This window comes from Tenrec ecaudatus, chromosome 10 (genome assembly GCF_050624435.1).
Source record: "Tenrec ecaudatus isolate mTenEca1 chromosome 10, mTenEca1.hap1, whole genome shotgun sequence".
NCBI lineage: Eukaryota > Metazoa > Chordata > Mammalia > Afrosoricida > Tenrecidae > Tenrec > Tenrec ecaudatus.
Genome location: NC_134539.1, coordinates 47,739,855 through 47,757,755, shown reverse-complemented (window position 1 = coordinate 47,757,755; position 17,901 = coordinate 47,739,855). Strand labels below are relative to the sequence as shown.

At 42.8% G+C, this 17,901-nt stretch overlaps 1 protein-coding gene across 2 annotated transcripts in view; it reads left to right on the top strand.

The window, feature by feature from the left end:
* Positions 1–17,901, top strand: part of SVEP1 (sushi, von Willebrand factor type A, EGF and pentraxin domain containing 1) — a 203,651-nt gene that overhangs the window by 56,038 nt on the left and 129,712 nt on the right. For both annotated transcript variants that reach the window (XM_075560297.1, XM_075560298.1), the window contains exon 4: positions 17,531–17,689. In XM_075560297.1, coding sequence (XP_075416412.1) covers positions 17,531–17,689 — 159 coding nt within the window. The remainder of the gene's footprint in view (positions 1–17,530; positions 17,690–17,901) is intronic.

The window sequence follows — 17,901 nt, the reverse complement described above, 5'->3', positions numbered from 1 at the left end:
TTTAAAATATGGGAGAGCTTTAAGAAGTTTGTGGAGCAATTCTGTTACCTTTTAATATTCCATTTTACCATGGACTTCTTGAAGCCCCATGTATAGTTCTTAGATTATATGAATACTAACGACAGAATTGTTTTGTTAAAAAAAGTTCTACGTGGGATTACAACCTTAATAGGAACTAAGCAGACGTCCTCTTTCTTTTAATTACTAGTTCATTCTCAAGAAAGCTATTGACATAGGTTCCCAAATAGTAATTACCACAATGTTGGAGCAAAAATACTAGAAAAATTGACACCAGACAGCAACAAAGTCAGTAAACAGTGTGCTTGCAGAGCGTGCAAATGAAACCCCATTCAAAGTGTCATTGTATTTAGGAGATAATGACAGCTCTGACCAGAGTACATCGCCACTGCCCTCAAGGTGATCAATCGGCATTGAGTTGTAGCCCTGGGCATAGATTAATACCTGTAAGCTGGACTTGGAAAATGCTTTTATTGTTAAAACTTATTACAGGGATATTTTCATTTAAAATGATGGCTTTCTGCAGAAGCACTGTGCACAAATTTTATAGACAGTCGTCTAAGTGTGGCCCCTTGGACTGTGTCACTGGTGTGGTCTGTACCCTCCGAGGGGCACTATGGTGCTTCACTCTAGTGTTCATCCAGGATGCCTGGAGGTGCCCTGGCTTTGTGCTTGGCTCCTAACCAAGAGGCTGGTACACATTTTTTGGGAGAAAGATGTGACTGTCTTCTTCCTGGAATATCTGCAGCCTTGGAAACCTGTGGGCCAATTCTGCTCAGTCCTGGGTGCTATGAGTCAGAGTCAACTGGAAAGCTATGGGTTCGGTATTTGGTAGTATCCATTTATGAACAGTCCTTTTATAGCAGTCCCTGTGCTACCCGCACAGTTTACTCTTGATTGTAAAGTGAGAGGTTGGTGGTTCAAACCCAGCCAGCAGCACAGCACCACTGAAGAAAAGGCCTAGCACATGGATTCTCTCACCCTATCAAGTAGTTCTACTCTGGAATTAACTCAACAACAGAGGACAGTAATAACCTTTGAACACAAAGGTTCAATGGTTTTGAGCTTTCTAGATTTCTTCCATTTTACTATTGTGACATAATTCTAGTCCAGTGTAGTAAAACAAACATACAAACACCAAACTCACTACTAATCTAATCAATTCTGGCTCAGAGTGTCCTGTAGGGCAGGGTCAACCTGCCTCTGTGGAGTTCCCAGACTCTTTACATGCGTAGAAAGCCTCATCTTTCTCTCTCAGAGCATCTGGTGGTTTCAAACTTCAGGCCTTGTGCTTAACAAGCTTACCTCATAACCACTATGCTACCGGTGCTCTTATTCTAGGACAATATATGCTTTTAAATATTTTAAATATATGTCTCATCGATCACAGTATTATACCTTTGTGCTATAACAATGTTATATTAATTGAAATTGAGCCTTTAAGCTTTCTGTGACCAAAATTTATATTAGATGGAGTTTTAATAAAATCTTTATTTGTGTGTAATTTATCAAATGTAAGTGCTGATATACTTTACACAGAAAGATAAAACATTATTAGAAATCTGTCCCTTACTGAGGTGGACTTTTAATTAGTCCAGCCATGGTCTCCTGTTATTCGCTATTAGATAATAGAACAGATGACATCGGTTTTATTATTTAGTTTTGATTTTGTAGAGTGTAGTGCTGAAAAATCATCCTATAAACATGTAGATGCCATTGAAAGAGTTGTGTAACGTCAGTGACACTCCATGTCTTAAGTTTCTCCCGATTCCTATGCCAGAAAGAACATCAGCTATCCATCATCTAGAGAACATTGTAAATGAGTTATTGGCGGCAATTTCCCCAAGTCCTTTTTAAATGTTATTGAAATGGAAGAATTGGAAACCTTTGAACTTGCGAAAAGTGGTGTTACCCAATCACGGCAACCATTCACTTTCCCAATTTCTGGGAAATGCGCCACAAAGACCTTACTCAGATTTATTATTAAAAGAGTACCTGTTACTATTTCACTTGGAAACATTTCATTTAACCTCATCGTCTCTGAACCTTCCAGGAAAATAATATACACAATGGATAATTCTGTATATGCTGTTAGAAATCTTTCAGCTACAGATTCAGTGTCTAAAATGTATGGGAAAATGTTCACCACAAAACCTACTTGGAAAAGCCATGTCTCACAGTGAAATCTACCGTGGGTTTAACTTTCTTAGGTTATATGAGCACTAACAGCAGAATTGCTTTGTAGGAATCTTTCTATGGGGGACTGCACGCAGACAGCACACCAGACTGGCTCTCTGAGAGAGAGGGATTACGGGTGCTAGCCTGGCGGCTTACCACTCTGGGTGTGTCGGTCAGTGGGGCGGCAGCTGGTTGCAGGTTTGTGAGCTGGGTGACACAGCACCTGCCCTTTTCCTTTCTTCGCTTTGTGCGAACATGCTCTTCTTCTTCAGAACTAGCACAGTCTTTAAGCGTCATCCAACCCCAAGCCACTGCCAGCGCATCAGTTCTGAGTCATAGAGGCCACATAGACCTGTCTGACAAGGTTTCCAAAGCTGCGGGCTCCATGGAAGCAGACTCCCTCCTGTGTCTGCCATGCTCAAAACACCAAACTTTTCAGTTAACAGCCCAGGACTTACCACGTTGCACCTCCAGTCCGGGGACTGGACAGAAAGGGGGTCAATGAATATTCCTCCCTCCCCACCCTACAGCGTAGCTGACCCAAACATCCCCATGTCAGAACCAGGTGAGAGACTATGACAACTAGATAAAATAAACAGAACAACAACACAAACACCATTGCTACCCACCCAAGTCCAACGCATAGGGACCTGATCAGATACAGTACACCAGCGCCCATCTGGTTTCCAGGACTGAAATCTCAATAGAAGTAGATTTCTTTATTTTTCTCTCTGCGGCAGTTGACGAATTCAAACGCCCGGGCAAGGAACAGCGGAGCGCTTTAACCACTGGGTCAGCAGCATTCCTTATGAAAGTTGCTGGGCTGTTTGTGCCTGTTCCTTGCTGTGTAAGGTGGGGTCCATGATAAGAGGAGTGTTGTAGCCGTTCAGAGAGATGAGGCTTGTAAAAAGCTTGCCGAGGCATTTGATATCTAACAAGTGCTTGCTAAATATAAAGTATTATCCTATACCGACGACTCACCACAGAGATTCCCCAGGAGACGTTTGAGACTGACTGGAGACTGTTTGGGTTGTCCCAGCTGGAGATTGTCAGATCTGTTGGGTAGAGGCCAGGGATGCTGCCCACCCTGGGCAGCCCCCTACAAGTGCCACATGTCAGTCGTATTGAGACTGGAAAACCTTGTTCTACACTGCCAAATCGAATTAATGTTTCAACTAAAACTTGAAAAATAATGCTTTTTAAAAATGTTCTGGAAGAAATAGCAAAATCATGCGATTCTACTAATGTCGAATTGTCTCTTGGGTATAAACCTCACAGTGTCTTACACCGCTGTCATCCTAACCTGATCAGATACCTCAAGCCCTTTCCTGGCTCCACGCAGTAACCTTTTTATTCACTTCTAGAATGCCCCACCCTTGTGTGCCTGTTCACTTCTTGCCTGTGTTTCAGGATTCATGACAAGACCACTTAAAATCTGGCACCTTCTCTTTCCTTCCTTCCTCCATCGATGATCTCCCTGACACAATTAGACCCAGATTTTTTGGCCTTTCTCAACGACGCTTTCCATGTTCCCATTTACCGCATGCTATTTGAATCACTGACAGATTTTTCTCCACTACTATTCTTAGACTTCATCTAGGAGAGGATTATATCGCTATCACTTTTATATCCTCTGCTACTCAGAACCAGAACCTGGTCTTGGAGTAAGCATTAATAAAGTTATGGTGAATGAATGAATAAGTAAATAAACCAAGCAAAGAGTCTGTTTAGATACTAGAACACAGCATATGGACACGCTGCTTGGTTCCCATCTCCCTGGGAATTTTCCATTCCTTTTTTGGAGACGTGAAGGTGAACAAGTCTCCTGACCCTGAGAAGCGCTGGCTTAGAATCAAAGCGAGCCATCTGGGAGGCAGAGTTCAACGATAGGAAGTAGCTAAGGACACATTTATCTCTTTCATGCTATCTGGTACGGAGGTTATTTTCAAATTTAATCTGACAAGCCATGGTATTGTGAGTATATCTTTAAAACCATTTGTATGCATTAATATTTTGAATAATGTTTTCATTCATATAACAGTGAAAGACATAGCATTCCAAGTTCTTTGAAACCATCATTTAACAAATATATAGTTAGTGTTGGGAAATTTCCCATTAAGTCTTAAGACTTAGAAAATTTTCAAAAGTGATAAGTTACAATTATAAGTCATGATTATTCTTTTTAATAAAAAATATCAAGGGGACATGGGGAGGGAGGAAATAATAAAGAGCTCATACCAAAAGCGCAATTAGAAAGAAAATGTTTTGAAAAAGATGATGACAACCTATGTACAGATGTGTTTGACACAATGGATATATGTATGGATTATGATAAGAGCTGTAAGAGCCCCCAATAAAATTATATATATATGTAGCCAGCTTAGAACAAATTATGAGAAAAACAATCCGAACTAGCATACAGATATGTAAAATACTTAAGGAACTAAAAAAGTGTGTTGTTATTGTTAGACGCCATTGGACTGATCCCAGCTCAGAGATCCCCAGCACAGCCTAATGTAACACGGCCTGGTCCCGCACCCTCCTCAAAACTCTTCTTATGCTTGAGCCCTTTGTGACATCCCGTTTCAAGCCACCTCAATGAAGATCTTGCCTTGTAAAAGGTGCTGACTCTTCAGTGCATAGTGTCTGTGCCCAGGGACTGGCCTCTGGTGAGCACAGGTCCACAGTAAGAGAGGTGCATTCTCACTACCCTCACGTCTCAGGAGCGTCCTGACTGCACCTCTAACAAGGCAGATTTGTCCATTCTTCTAGAAACCACACCAACCAAATGTATGGTTTGAGTCCATTCCAACTTACAGAAGCCCCACTCTGGAATAGAAAACCTCATTGTTCACCCTGGATTGGCTTCTTGCTTCATGCTTCTGACCCCACAGTTCGCAGGCCAGTGCATAACCCACTAAGCTAGTCCATGGTGTAATCAACAAGTGCATCACTTTTTCCTCGTCTGCTTTATTCATTGTCCAGCTTCCACGTGCATGCGAGGCCGTCGAAGTGCCATGGTCTAGGCGGGCACACCATAGTCTTCAACTGACCTCTTTGCTCTTCAACACTTTCTGTGTAGTGGATTTAGGTACTGCCTCTTTAGACGGCTCAAGCTCTCATTACTGCCAGGCAGGCATGAAACTTCTAGTTCTCTGCTGAGCCTCCACTAGTATCCGAACAGAGTGGTGGGATTCTGGCTGGATAATGACGAAATTCCTGAGTCTCTACTAACTCGAAGAGCCCTGGTGGTGTAGTGGTTACGCATTGGCTGCCGTCTGCATGGTCGGCAGTTTGAAACCACCAGCAGCTCCTTGGGAGAAAGACTGGCCTTTCTACTCCCAACAATAGTTACAATCTTGGAAACCCACTGGGGGTCGCTATGAGTCAGCATTGACACAGTGGCAGTGAGTCTACTAGCCTTCCTCTGACATTAGTTACTCCAGGTGAGGGAGGCACTTTGTTACTTCTGGGTAGGTTGCAAACACACACACACACACACACACACACACACGCCTCAGGACACGAAGTCCCATTACCATCCAGCAGGGATAGAAGATTAGACTTCTGACTTCCCCTATTTCAAGTGTCAAGGTGCCTTGCTACATACAGCCTCACAGAGAGAAGTCTGAACCCATCCACCTTTGCTGGTGTGGATGAGAAAGGGATCACTGTGGCCCTTTTGTTTTGTTTCCTCTGAGGTTTGGCTGGAGGAGAGAGCTTGAAAGTGTTCTGTCTAAGCTCTCCCTCACTAATCAGTTAGAGCAGGGTTTTGGTAAGTTTCTATTTTATTCTTCCAATTGCCCTCTTCCCACCTTTCTCCCTCCTGCTCCTCTTCCTCCTCCTGCTTCTTCTGCCTGTGTCCTTGGTGTTTCTGTGTTGCTGGCTTCTTGAGGTACAAATCTGGGCGTTGGGAAGAAATAGCCCGGGCACTCCCCGCTATGTTGTTCTGAGTACGCTGCAGTCCCTAGCTGGGCTGCCTTCTTACCTGCACCTTGCACGCTGTTAATGTTTATTTTCATATCAAGCCACAGGGGGTGACAGTTGTGCTTAGCGAGAAGCCGTAGGGAAAAGTATGTCTGTGCTGTCTTCCCAGAAGTGGGTGCCCTCCGCTTTTTGCGTGGCATTTCCTGTCTGTGGCCAGAATTTTACTTCTTGGTTGTGTGAGCCCCACAGTTACGTGGCTCACTAAGTGTTCCTTTTATGAGGGATACCCTTTGGGGAAGCAGAGTGATGTCAATTTATTTTGTCATTTGCCTGATGATGACTTATTTCGGTTGAAACCAAGTAGAAAATTAAAAAAATAGTGGCCAATAACTATCCTAAGAAAAGGATAACCATTTAGAAAGTATTATAGAGGAAAAATATAAAAGTAATTAAGCAAAAAAATTTTAATTAGCTATAGCTCAAATTCTTCTAATATTGTGTCCAAAAAATTGCTGTGATCGAGTCAATTGGGACTCATAGCAACCCTGGAGGACAGAGTCGACCAGCCCCTGTGGGGAAGGCAGGCTCATTGGTCCCCCGCAGGGGGCTCATGCTGCAGGCTGCTGAGCTTGTGGTTGTCAGCCCAATGCTGAACCCACTGTGCCATCAGGAACGGCTCTTCTTACCTAAGTAAAAGCATACATTAAACACATGGGTGACAACGCTGTACCCACTGACATTCTTCCTTTGAGCGGCGAGTTAGTCTGGGTAATTTAGAGAAACAAATCCACAGAAACTCGTGTATAAGAGAGAGTTTTATATAAAGGTTAAGTGTACATCAAGAAAACATCCCTACCCAGTGCTGCCCAAGCCCACAAGTCCAACATTAGTCCATATGTCCGACACCAATCCATAAGTCCTCCTCCATCTCACAAAACAGGAGCAATGATGCCAACTGCGGGAGGAAAGCTGAATCAGTGAGCGTGTAAGCATCTCAGTGCTGGCAGGAGTCTCCACACAGCTGCTCCAGCACCCAGGGCTGCATCGGGGTAGATCCATGTGGCTTCTCCTCAGGGATGTCTTGCAGGAAGTGAGCCTTGCCGGCTGAAGCAGGGCACTGGCTAAGGCAGCTGTACCCTCGTCAGACCATCACAAAGCAAGAGACCCAAGAACTAGAAAGGCGAGGCTCACTGAGCCATTTATCCTTCCATCCTTCAATTAACCCCACATGTGTTTATCGGCCAGGTTGGCACAATAAACTTTAACTATATTAAGCAGTTTCTGACTCATAGATATGGGAGGAAATAAACCATCCCGTGAGTTGGAGAGTGAAATGCAATTGCCTTTCAAACGAATTCTTCACAAGGTACCCAGCGGGGTCTTGCTTACGCACTAACATAAACCCGTCCTGTTGGTTCCTGCAGTTTATGACATTCTTGCTTCTTTTCCCTTTGCGTTCTCAAGGTTAATCAGTAAAAGCCAGAAAATGTGCATTCTATTATATGTAAAATAGCTGTTTTTATAAAGTAAATGCTTTAAATATGTTAATTCTTCTTATATAATTACAAAAACAAAACAACACTCACTGCCACCAAATTGATTCTGACGCATAGCCACCCTCTAAGCCAGTGTAGAACTGCCCCGGGGTGAGTTGCCAAAACTGTAATTCTTTTTCTGTTTGGTTCTTGTTTTTAGTTTTCACAGTTAAATTGACAACTAATTTGCATAGTATACAATTCAGTAGTTCAAGGATATTGAGAAGCATTGTGCCATCATCATCACAATCTATTTTAGAACATTTTCTTCTTTCTCTTATTTGTTATTATTAGCTCCCTGTGGTCTTTACATGATTTCATGTCAACTTGAGGATGCATATAAGTGCAGGGTGGGATTCAGCCTGTCAAACAGGTCACAGACTAATGGTGTCTCCCTGTGGGCGTGGTCTTCTCATATGGAGGGACCTGGGAACCTACCCTTCTCTCTGTGCTTTCTCCTACCTGCTGGCTGATGCTGATTGCTGCCAGAGCCTTGCTATGTTACCATCGCCATTGGATCCACACAATTTGTACCTACCAGCCTGTGATCTTCCTGCACTTGGCATCATGCTTATGACTCATGAGTCTGAAGAGGGATTTATGGGCCAGTATCAGAGCTAGGGAGTTGAATTACACAGTTTTCTTGTTATAGAATTACTTCTGGATATAAAGCTCTTTCTTACACATATGTGAGCATCACTAGATTTGTTTCTCTAGTCATCCTGGCCTAGCACACTCTCCATTTCCCCCTTCCAGAGCCCTGATGGTTTAGCACTCATGTACCTTTCTACCATCACCCTTCACTGCACACCAGCGAGAATGAGCTCCCCTCTTTCAAGCATACCCTGCTTTCTCTCATCCCAGCTCGTGTCATCTCAGCTGGGTATGCACCTGCTGGACCCTCTGCTTGGAGTGCCATCACCCTGCTCCCATACCTCTCATTGTTCTTAACTAAGGTTCTGGTATCAATTTTTAAATTACTTCAACCAACAAATACTACTTGTCCACCCCTCCCCTTTCTCAATTCTGGATGATGTGCTTCTTAAACGTTGTCACATCAGGTGGTACAGCACCCCCACTGAATTCTGGCCCAAACTTGGTGAGGGCACAGCAAAGGTCCATGTTATTCTCGACTGCATCCCCACTGATCTATTATCTGGCCCATCCCGTTCATCCTTACAGAGGGTCACGAAACTTTAGTTTGACAACTACTTGGATGCAAACACGAACACCCATGCTGTAGTGATGGGAAAACCAGAGAAGGTCAGACGATGTCAGAGCCAGCAATAATATGCAGAATTCTTATCCACGCACTCAGTCCTCCCTACCACACCCCACGCTAGGAGATGAAATGGGAGAAGGGAAATTTAATGTGTTGAAAGGGTTGAGATTGCCACAGTAAAACATTTGTGATTTGATTTACACACTTATTATTCAGAAGATAACCGAAGTGGTTTCATATGGGAATGTTGGAGGTTAAAAATAAAAGATGACTGAAACCCTTCAAAGTGCTGTAGCCTGGACCACACAGCTCACCAGAATGAATGCTGGGCCGATCCTCTCACCTCAGGGGAATCATTTGAACCTGTCCATCGGCTCCATTAACCGTTCGTTGAATGGTTCTATAGCATGAAGATAGGTAGCTTCATGCCTGGTCACTGGATTAAAATAAGCAATATTAAACATGTTAGACATAAGCTTACCAGTTTGAAAATTAATATTGTTTTACCTAAAAAATATTTAAGTGAATCAAAGACGTAAGTGAATGTTTCTGTTCAAATTATTGAGAATTATAAAAAAAAAACTGCCATCAGTCTAAATGTCAAACTCCATGTATAAAAGTGTAGTTAAACCAGAGTGGTTTCATTTATAGTAGGTTTTATTTCCTTCATTATGCAATTGTGAATTAAGCACTTCAGCAAAAAAGACTAAAAATCATCTTAATCTTCTGAAGTCTTGCTCACTCATGAATTTTAACATAAAATTCAGGCTGATCTGACATCCACACCCAGACAGTAAACACCTTAAGGAAATTGGCAGAGTTTTCCATGAAAGACTGTCCCTCAGCCTTCTATGCTCCTCTAGGTTGTGTATGTGTGTGTACACTAATAGACACTCTTAACATGGAACAATCGCTTCTCTTTACTGATGCCTCCTCTCTGGATGCAATCCTCTGAGGGTTTGTGGTTTGATAGACTTGTTCTGATCTGTCAGTAATCTCTTGGCTTTTCTGAGCAGGTGCTTGTATTTGCAGCCTGACATCCTGCAGTTAAGGTGCCATTTGCTGCTATGGCACCACGCGGGTCTCAAATGCACAATTTTGTCCAAGTGGTGTGTGTGCCAGCAAAATCATTGAACCCATCATGGGAAGACTGGCAAGGTGCACTTCGATCTCACGCATGTTGGCAGGAGTAGAATCAAGGTAGCTGGAATCCGCCTTCCGTCCCCCATTCGTGAAAACAGAATGGAGATTGACTGTCAAGTGAAAAACAAAATCTCTGTGAAGAGGCCTTGTCCTTGTATTTTTGAAAACACTGACTTGGCACGGGGAAAAGTGGTTTCTTTCCGCAGCAATCAGCCCCTGAGCTCACAATTTGGGATATAGTGAAATAAACCTACCACAAAAGGGTAAAAGACAGTAGGATCCTATTTAGATGAAGTATCTGGAATAGGCAAATGCATAGAGACAAACAATAGGTTAATGGTTACAATGGCTTAGGGGAGCATAGGTCCACAGTCAGTCCTCACGGAAGAAGCATGCAAGAAATCAAATGATGGATTGCATTGGGTAAATCTACTACACAAGGTTTCTGTAAAGTGGTGAATAGCAACTAAAGTGCTCCTGACCCAAGTCATGGTATTTTCAGTCACCTCATATGCATGTGCATGTTGTGCAGTGAATAAGGAAAACCAGAGGACGGTTGGGACATTTGAATTATGGTGTTGATGAAAACTATGGAAAATACCATGGACTGCCAGAAGAACAAACAAATCCATCTCAGAAGAAGTACAGCCAGAATGTTCCTTAGAAGCAAGGACAGGGAGGCTTACTCTCCTGTACTTTGAACATGTGTTCAGGAGAGATCAGTCCCCGAAAAGGGACATCGGGCTTGATAAAGCAGAGACTTGGTGAGTGCACACGTACATGCTCATGCGGAAGACTGTCAGGGAGATGGACTGACTGAGTGGCTGCATCAATGAAACAAGAGGCAGAGGCATAACAATTGTGAGAAGAAAGCAGGACCAGGCAGTGTTTTGTTTTGTTGTTCACAGGCTTGCTGAGTCAGACCCACTCAATGGCACCTAGCGACAACAACCATTAAGAAAGAATTTCTACCCTGTGATTAATGCTAACTAAAATAAGTCATTTGAGAAATTGGTATTTTAAAGTTAAGATAGATTAGAGAGAAGGAAAGACTGGCAAAGCCCAAACTGGTTGGTATTTTAATTTATGCCAGTCAAAGAATCGGGTTAACTTAGCTGGACAAAAATCTAATGTTAGCACCACCGATAACTTCAAGAATCCCACTTCCAGTCATAGTAGCTCATAGCTGCCAAGATATTTCTGAAAAGTGAAAGTGCTTATTTTAACCAAAACAAAAAGAGCAATTAAGAAATAATATTTGGTACATGTCCAGGAAAGGCACATCTCACATTCAGAAAGGGGAGAGAAAGCAAATATCATACCCTTCACTAACAGTGTGAAATGTCTTCAAACCTCAGTTCTATTTTGCCTTTTCAACTTTTACTTGTTTTTAGATGAGGAATTTCCCCCCCTGGAGAATCAAGGGAGTTAATTACACCTCTCCCACCAGGAATTGTGCAATGCTTTCAAATAAAGTCTGTTTTCCATTATCATTGTGAATTTCACAATACATTTCCAAATGTACTTTGGGATATTTTTATCCAAAACACTGTTCTCTAGGGTTGTACATGCTTGATTACTCAAAAGATTTTGGAGAGTAATATTATCAGATTAGTTCCTTCTCATATAATACTATTTTAAAATAAATTATAAAAATGTTAGCCAGAATCGAACCCCTCAAATGGAAGATTTCTGTAAGTTGCTTTTTAATATTATTCTGTTAATAGAATCATCAACTGCTAGCATTGGAAGAAATCCTAGGCATCAATCATTCAATTTCTGTATTTTATATGTAAAGAACATGAAGTTCACTGGGAGAGAAAAAACTGCAAGCCATTCATCTTGACTCCAAGTCTAATATCATCCACTCGCTCTATTCTCAGTGCCCCTGGCATTCATCCTCCTTCTTAGCAAGCCCACCTTCCACCTTCCAAGAGAGAGTCTCTTCCTTGAGTAGCTGCAGGGTTAGGAATGAGATCGCCAATGAGAGGGTCAGAGATGGAAGAATGCGGTTCATTAAGAAAAGGAAACGAGCGTGTGTATTACAAGTACGCTGAAAGCATAGGACACAGGGAAGGAGAAACTTTGAAGTGCAATGAAGAGTCTTGAGAGATACTGAAAATTTACTTATTTAAATGGATGATATGAAAAGGAGGTCCTATTTATCAAACGCCAGAGCAGCCACCCAGTACATGTCTACACAAGCATCATATTTATAGCTTTTAAAGTTGAGAAAATGATGGTTTGAGGGACATCATTCTAACCTTTACTGACTACCAATCACATGCCAGGCAGTATTGCTCTGTTGTTAGGTTTCAGCCCGTAGCCACTGCCTGCACAACGAAGCGAAACTCTGCCCAGTCCAGTGCCGCTCTGATGTTTAAATCCACCCATGCAGCTGCTGTGTTGATCCACCTTGTCCAAGGGCTTCCTCTTTACGAAGCCCCAACACTTGACCAAGCATGCTATCCTTCGCCAGGGACTGGTCTCCTTTGACATCTGATTTTAATGAAACTTAACACCAAAAAGTACAAGCTATTCTTGTTACACAGAAAGAAACTTGAATCTTGGAGAAATTAAGAGAATTGCAATGTTCCAGAAAACTCACTGCCATCAAGTCAATACCAACTCCTGGCACCCCATGGGATGGCGTAGAACTGCCCCTGTGGGTCTCCAAAGCTAACTTTCTACGGGAGTGGAAACCTTCCCCTTTCTCCCACGCAGTGCTTGGTGGTTTCAAACTGCCGACCTTCGGTTAGCAGATCAGCAAGTGGCCCTCTGCACCACCAGGGTTCCTGGTGCAATAAATTCGTGGTTGAGCATGGAACAGATTAGCTCTCTAATCAGGAATTGAAATCACCAGGGGAAAGCTTCCCAGGTCAAAAAATGTCTTTGTGTGCCAGGCTAATTAGAAAAGGCCTTATTCTTTTGGGGCAGATTTTAGGTAAAAGTTGATTTGATCAAATCTATATGTTAGGAAAATGTTCAAATAGCAGTGTCTATGAATTCAAGGGAAGAAATGACCATGTTCTTTGTCACTTTTTCTTTTTTTTTTAAAGTCATTTTATTGGGGGCTCATACAACTCTTATCACAATCCATACATCCATCCATTGTGTCAAGCACATTTGTACATTTGTTATCATCATTTTCAAAACATTTATTTCAACTTGAAACCTTGATATCAGCTTCTCATTTTTCCCCCTTCCTCTCCCACCTTCCCTCTCTCATGAACCCTCGATATTTTATAAATTATTATTTTTTCATATCTTACACGGACCGATATCTCCCTGGGAGGGGGTTATAGGTAGATCATTGTGACCGGCTCACCCTTCTTCCCCCACCTTCCCCTCCTTGTACGGCTACTCTCAATATCGGTCCTGAGGAGTTTTATCTGTTCTGGATTCTCTGTGTTTCCACCTCTTATCTGTACCCATGTACATGCTCTGGTCTACTCTAGCCAGATTTGTAAGGAAGAATTGGGGTCATGATAGTGGGGGAGGAAACATTAAAAAACTAGAAGAAAGTTGGGTGTTTCATCATTGCTATACTGCACTCTGACTGGCTTATCTCCTGCCCACGACCCTTCTGTAAGGGGATGTTCAATTGCCTACATATGGGCTTTGGGTCCCCATGCCACACTCCCCCTCATTCACAATGATATGATTTTTTTTTGTTCTTTGATACCTGATACCTAATCCCATCGGCACCTTCTGATCACAAAGACTGGTATGCTTATTTCATGTGGGCTTTTTTGCTTCTCAGCTAGATGGCCACTTGTTTATTTTCAAGTCTTTAAGACCCCAGATGCTCTATCTTTTGATAGGCAGGCACCATAAGCTTTCTTCACCACATTTGCTTATGCAGCACCTGCTTTGTCTTCAGCGATCCTGTAGGGAAGGTGAGCATCATGGAATGCCAGGTTAATAGAACAAAGTATTCTTGCATTGAGGGAGTACTTGAGTAGAGCCCCAATGTCCATCTGCTACCTTAATACTAAACCTATAAGTATATGTAAATAGATCTATTTCCCCATTGTCATATATAAGTATATTTACATATGGACATGCCTGTATTTAGACCTCTATAAGTGCCCTTTGCCTCCTCGTTCTTTCCTCTATTTCATTTTACTTTCCTCTTGTCCCACTATCATGTTCAGCCTTCATTTGGGTTTCAGTAATTCCTCTTGGTTACATTACCCTTGATGAAGTCCTACTAGGCTTCCTACACCCTCCACACCATTGATTTTAGATCACTTGTTGTTCCCTTGTCCCTAGGTTAGTCAACATCCACTCCCCCACCCCAGACAGCCTCTCCCTTTTGCATGACACTTCCCCCAACAGTTTGGTCCCATTGTTTTCTCTTCCAGATTGTTTATCCCACCTATCTGATCTAGACAGACCTGCAGAGATAATAATATGCACAAAAACAAGACAGAGCAAAGCAAAGCAACAAAAGAAAACAAAATAACAACGAAGGCGACAAAAAAATTTTTTAAAGCCTGTAAATAGTTCAAGGTCTGTTTGTTGACCTCTGGGAGTATTTTCCAGTCAAGTCTCATGGGGTGCCACCCTGGTCCCAAAGTCTAGTTTTGGTATTCCCCAGAGACTTCATTGTCCTGTTCCTCTTGCTATTCTGTTGCACGCCCTTCGTGTTTCGCCTCTGTGTGGTGGGCTCAGATTGGGCATAATTCCCACACTGTGTCTCCAGTGTTGTCCCCTGTAGGGCTATGGGTCAGTGAGGGACATTGTGTCGCATGGTGGAGCCAACCCTATGGTCCTCTCTGGGCATTGGCTGCCCTGAGCAGGAATATTTTCCTCAGGGATCGGTGGGCCAGGATGTGCTCCACTCTCTCCCTCCCCCCTCTTTTGTTCCTTTGTGCTCTGATCAGACATGTCCCTCTCCCTGAGCTGTAGCTTCAGTACTGTTCTCTGAAGTGAATTATTCTGGGGGGAGAGGGGCTGTCCACGTAGTTGGGACAGGGGCTGGCACCTCAGCTTTGTCACTATTTCTGTCTGAACATTTATCTCTCTCCCATATCTTTTTGCAGATGTTGTTTCTTTCTTCTTAGGACAGTTTTGCTTATTTGTTGGTTTTTAAAAATCATTCATCAAGATTTAAAAAATTATTTAATATTATCTTTACACAGGAGTTTGTTTACACACTGTAATTTTGGCAAGTTACTTTTTTTCTTTTTAAAATCATTTTATTGGTATATACTACACATATACAATTTAATCATTCAGTAAAATTAAGAGGACTTGTGCACTCATCACTAAACTCAAGTTCAGAACATTTTCTTTTCATAATCATTGTTATTAACTCCACATTTCTGTCCATCTTTCCCTGTCATGCCCCTAGGTAATAATTAACTAAGCTACTGACTCTATAGATTTACCTTTTCTGGTTGCCCTATATAGAAAACTATACAAAACACAAACACTAAGCAAAAAAATAAATAAATAGACAAAATGGAAAAACATCCATCAAAAAGAAAGCAGAAAATATTAAAAACTGAAACAGCCTAATGTGTCAAAAGGGAGATCTTTTCTTTCCAAAAAGGGGAGATCTAATGCTAAGGTAATACATTTTAACCTAATTACAGCTGCCATAATTGACTTTACAATGCTCTCTGTCTTCAGAAGGGTGTTCACACCTCTGGACTGATCAGAGGGGCTCACCAGAACTTAATCCAGGTGGGGACTCTACAAGCAGAGTTGGGCCTTCCACTGTTCTCCATAGCCTTCTACAAACGGGTCTTCGCAATTTAAGATCTGATACCATTCACTCCTTTGGATTTGGGTTTTATCACTTACAATCCATGATTCACACAAGCTGGTGTGCTTCTACCTTGTGGACTTAGTAGATGACTCACTTAGATGGCTGCTTGCTTTAAGACAAGTCTTTAAGACCCCAGACACTGTTATTTCTCAGAGCCAGGCACCATCTGGTTTCTTCACCACATTTTGGTGTAACACCCATAGTTTCAGTGATCTCCTCATAAGGTGAGCATCAATTAGGGCCATATCGAAAAAACTGATTGTTGTTAGATTGGGGCTATTATCTTCTTGTGCCTTCTTTTTTATCTGAAAACAAGACAGAGTGATAAACGGGAGAATCTAAAATGAACTTAAGAGAGAAAACCACAAAGGCAATCGTTATAAAATACATCATATTTGTAAAATGCATGGAGCAGTGCCCTGGAACTTATAAGTATTATAAGTATTTGCCAAAAAATCATAAGTACTGAATTATAAGTATTTGCCAAAAAATCATAAGTACTGAATTATAAGTATTTGCCAAAAAATCATTGCTGGCACTGGTACTCATCAGCTACATAACTGCATTCAAGTCATTTCTATCTGAGACTCCATTTTCTTTCATAAGCAGACATGATATGTCTATGCGTAAACTCGGTAGCTGCTAACAAATCATTGTTGATGTTGTGAGGTTTCGATGAATCAGCTCTGATTCATGATGACCTTATGCCCAACCGAATGAAGGCCTCTCCAGTCCCGCCACCCGCCCGGTCACTGCGGCGCAGAAGCCCAGGGTTGCAGGTTCTGTGTCCATCCGCCCCATCGAGGGCCTTCCTCTTTGTCACGAACCCTCCACTGCGCACGTAGATAATATTCTAAATGATGCTTACTAATACTGTGAGAAGTGACTGAGACACTTTAAAGTCCTACCACACCATTAGTGCATAGGACTTGGTTACTGCTATTCACTCATAATCAAATGCATAGTGGGACCCCGTTGGGTTTAATTGACTTAACTGAGTCCTGCAACTCCCTCTAGAACGCTTCATTTTGAGTTATTTTGCAGATGTGTAAATCCAGAGAGATTAAGTTCCAAATTCACAGCTACACTGTTAGTGCGGAGGCAGGATGGAAAGGTCAATTCAATCCTGCTTTTCATCTTTTTTCCCCTCGTTCCCTGGAGCCTGGGAAAAGCGCGCTCACAATGTTTTTCTTCTTCAAAATGTCGATTTCTCGTCTCGTGGATTGTTTTTCTCAAGCCCGTCTCTGGCTCTTCGTCTTTTGTCAAGCGCCCTGAACAGGGACAATGAACGCGTGCACGCCTGCCGCGCCGTGACAGTGCCCCTCTGTCAGAACAGCCGAGCGCGGAGCAGACGCAGGTTCAAGTGTAGCCCCATGGGGGAGCCACGTTGCTAAAGGTTCTTAAAAATCCAGGGTCGCTGCTTACTTGCAGCCCCTTCATTGTTGTGGCTATGTTCATATGCTGTGTGGTGGTGGTATTATAATCAATTGTGGCCCATGTAGTAATATACAAATAACAAAGTACATCACTCTTTTGAAACATTTTGTATTTCTGTTCTTCCTTGAATTACATTCTATTTCTAGGTCTCTCTCTCTCTCTCTCTCTCTCTCTCTCTCTCTCTCTCTCTCTCTCTCTCTCTCTCTCTCTCTTCTTCCAAAGTCGTACTAAATATCCAATGGCAGGCATGCCACGTGCAATGGTCTTACTTTGTTCATTGTCTGCCCGCAGCCTGCCCGTCAGGGACCTACAAACCTGAAGGCTCCCCGGGAGGCGTCAGCACTTGCATTCCGTGTCCCGATGAAAACCACACGTCGCCCCCAGGAAGCACGGCCCCAGAGGACTGCGTCTGCAGAGAGGGCTACCGCGCCGCGGGGCAGAGCTGTGAAGGTCAGCTGCCGCCTGGCCTTGGGAGGGGAAGGAATGATGCTGGTGCCCTGCGCACTGATGAGCAGCTTACCCTCCCTGTCGCTCATCACGCAGTGGGGGGGTTGGTTAGAGTGCGTAGCATCATTCATAAGCACAGAACGCACCTCAGCTTGCTCCAGATGGAGGCCCTGAGTGACCGAACAATGTAATCAACGAGGTGCGGAACACGGATA